General features: G+C 55.8%; 1 protein-coding gene across 1 annotated transcript in view; it reads right to left on the bottom strand.

The window, feature by feature from the left end:
* Positions 1 to 1,069, bottom strand: part of LOC101857498 (D(2) dopamine receptor B) — a gene marked incomplete at its 3' end in the record, with an annotated part of 9,557 nt that overhangs the window by 3,575 nt on the left and 4,913 nt on the right. The window contains 1 exon segment of the mRNA XM_013085243.2: positions 281 to 948. Coding sequence (XP_012940697.2) covers positions 281 to 948 — 668 coding nt within the window.

Below are 1,069 nucleotides of genomic sequence, written 5' to 3'. Positions count from 1 at the left end.
ACAACCAACTGATGATGGAAACAATCAGCCTGCCCACACTGAAATGAACCCTTATGAAGAGGGGCGAGGAAGCATGGGGCACCCCGTCTTCCTAAGGCCCCAGTTCTACATTCAAGTATTCAAGAATTCTAGATGGCGCTCATAATTATGACCTTATGCAGTTGCGAGCGCCGTAAAACCTTCTACTGTAAAAAAAAAAAAGTACTCTAGTAGGGCAAGTAATGAGACCATCCATGTTCTGTCAACCAAAACTTCTGTATAATTCACTAACAAAGCCTACCAGTCTGAGTGAGCTCGGGACCTCCACAATTCCGCCGCTGTGCAGCACCACCACCACACCAAACGGCGTCCACGTCACCACAAAGGACAACACTATGCCCAACAGGACGAGCGCGGCCTTCACCTCCGGCCTTCCCGTAACGCACGTGCACGGCGCTCTACACCCACGGCACACCAGGAAGTAGCCGCAGAACTCCCCGAGGGCCCGCGGTAGACATAACCCACTCCCCCTCCTCCTCCTCCTGCTCCTCCTCCTCCCCCTCCTGGTCCTCTCCGTCAGGTCGATCTGGCTCCCGAACAGCGCGATTCTCACCAGCTTCGTGCTGTCGATGTTGGAGTGCAGGTTGTCCAATTTCTCCGGGCAGGAGAAGCTCTCCCGCTTCTTCAGAACGCTGCGTATCACCGGAGGCGGAACCGGGTCCACGCTGCTCTCCCCGCACGTCAGTTCGGGCATGGAGCCGTAGCTTGTGGTTCCGGTGGGCGTGGCCAGGGGGCTGGCGGGCTTCAGGAGCTCGTCCTCCCAGTGCCTCTCCGTCATGGCCTTGCGGAGATGTTTTACGTCGTCTTCGCACGTGATGCTGGCACCGGTGTCCACGGAGCGGCCCAGAGCGGACACCACGATGCTGTAGTAGTCTTTGACCGGCGTCACCTCGGCGATTGTCACGTGCTCTGTGCGAGGGTTATGTCATAAAATTGGGGTATACCATCAGCAGCAGCAGCAGCGGAAGAAGCAAGAGCATCATCATCATCATCATCATCATCATCATCATCATCATCATCATCATCATCA

This window comes from Aplysia californica, unplaced genomic scaffold, assembly GCF_000002075.1.
Source record: "Aplysia californica isolate F4 #8 unplaced genomic scaffold, AplCal3.0 scaffold00359, whole genome shotgun sequence".
Classification (NCBI taxonomy): domain Eukaryota; kingdom Metazoa; phylum Mollusca; class Gastropoda; order Aplysiida; family Aplysiidae; genus Aplysia; species Aplysia californica.
Note: the sequence above shows the minus strand (reverse complement) of the source record. Positions and strands in the feature narration are given on the sequence as shown.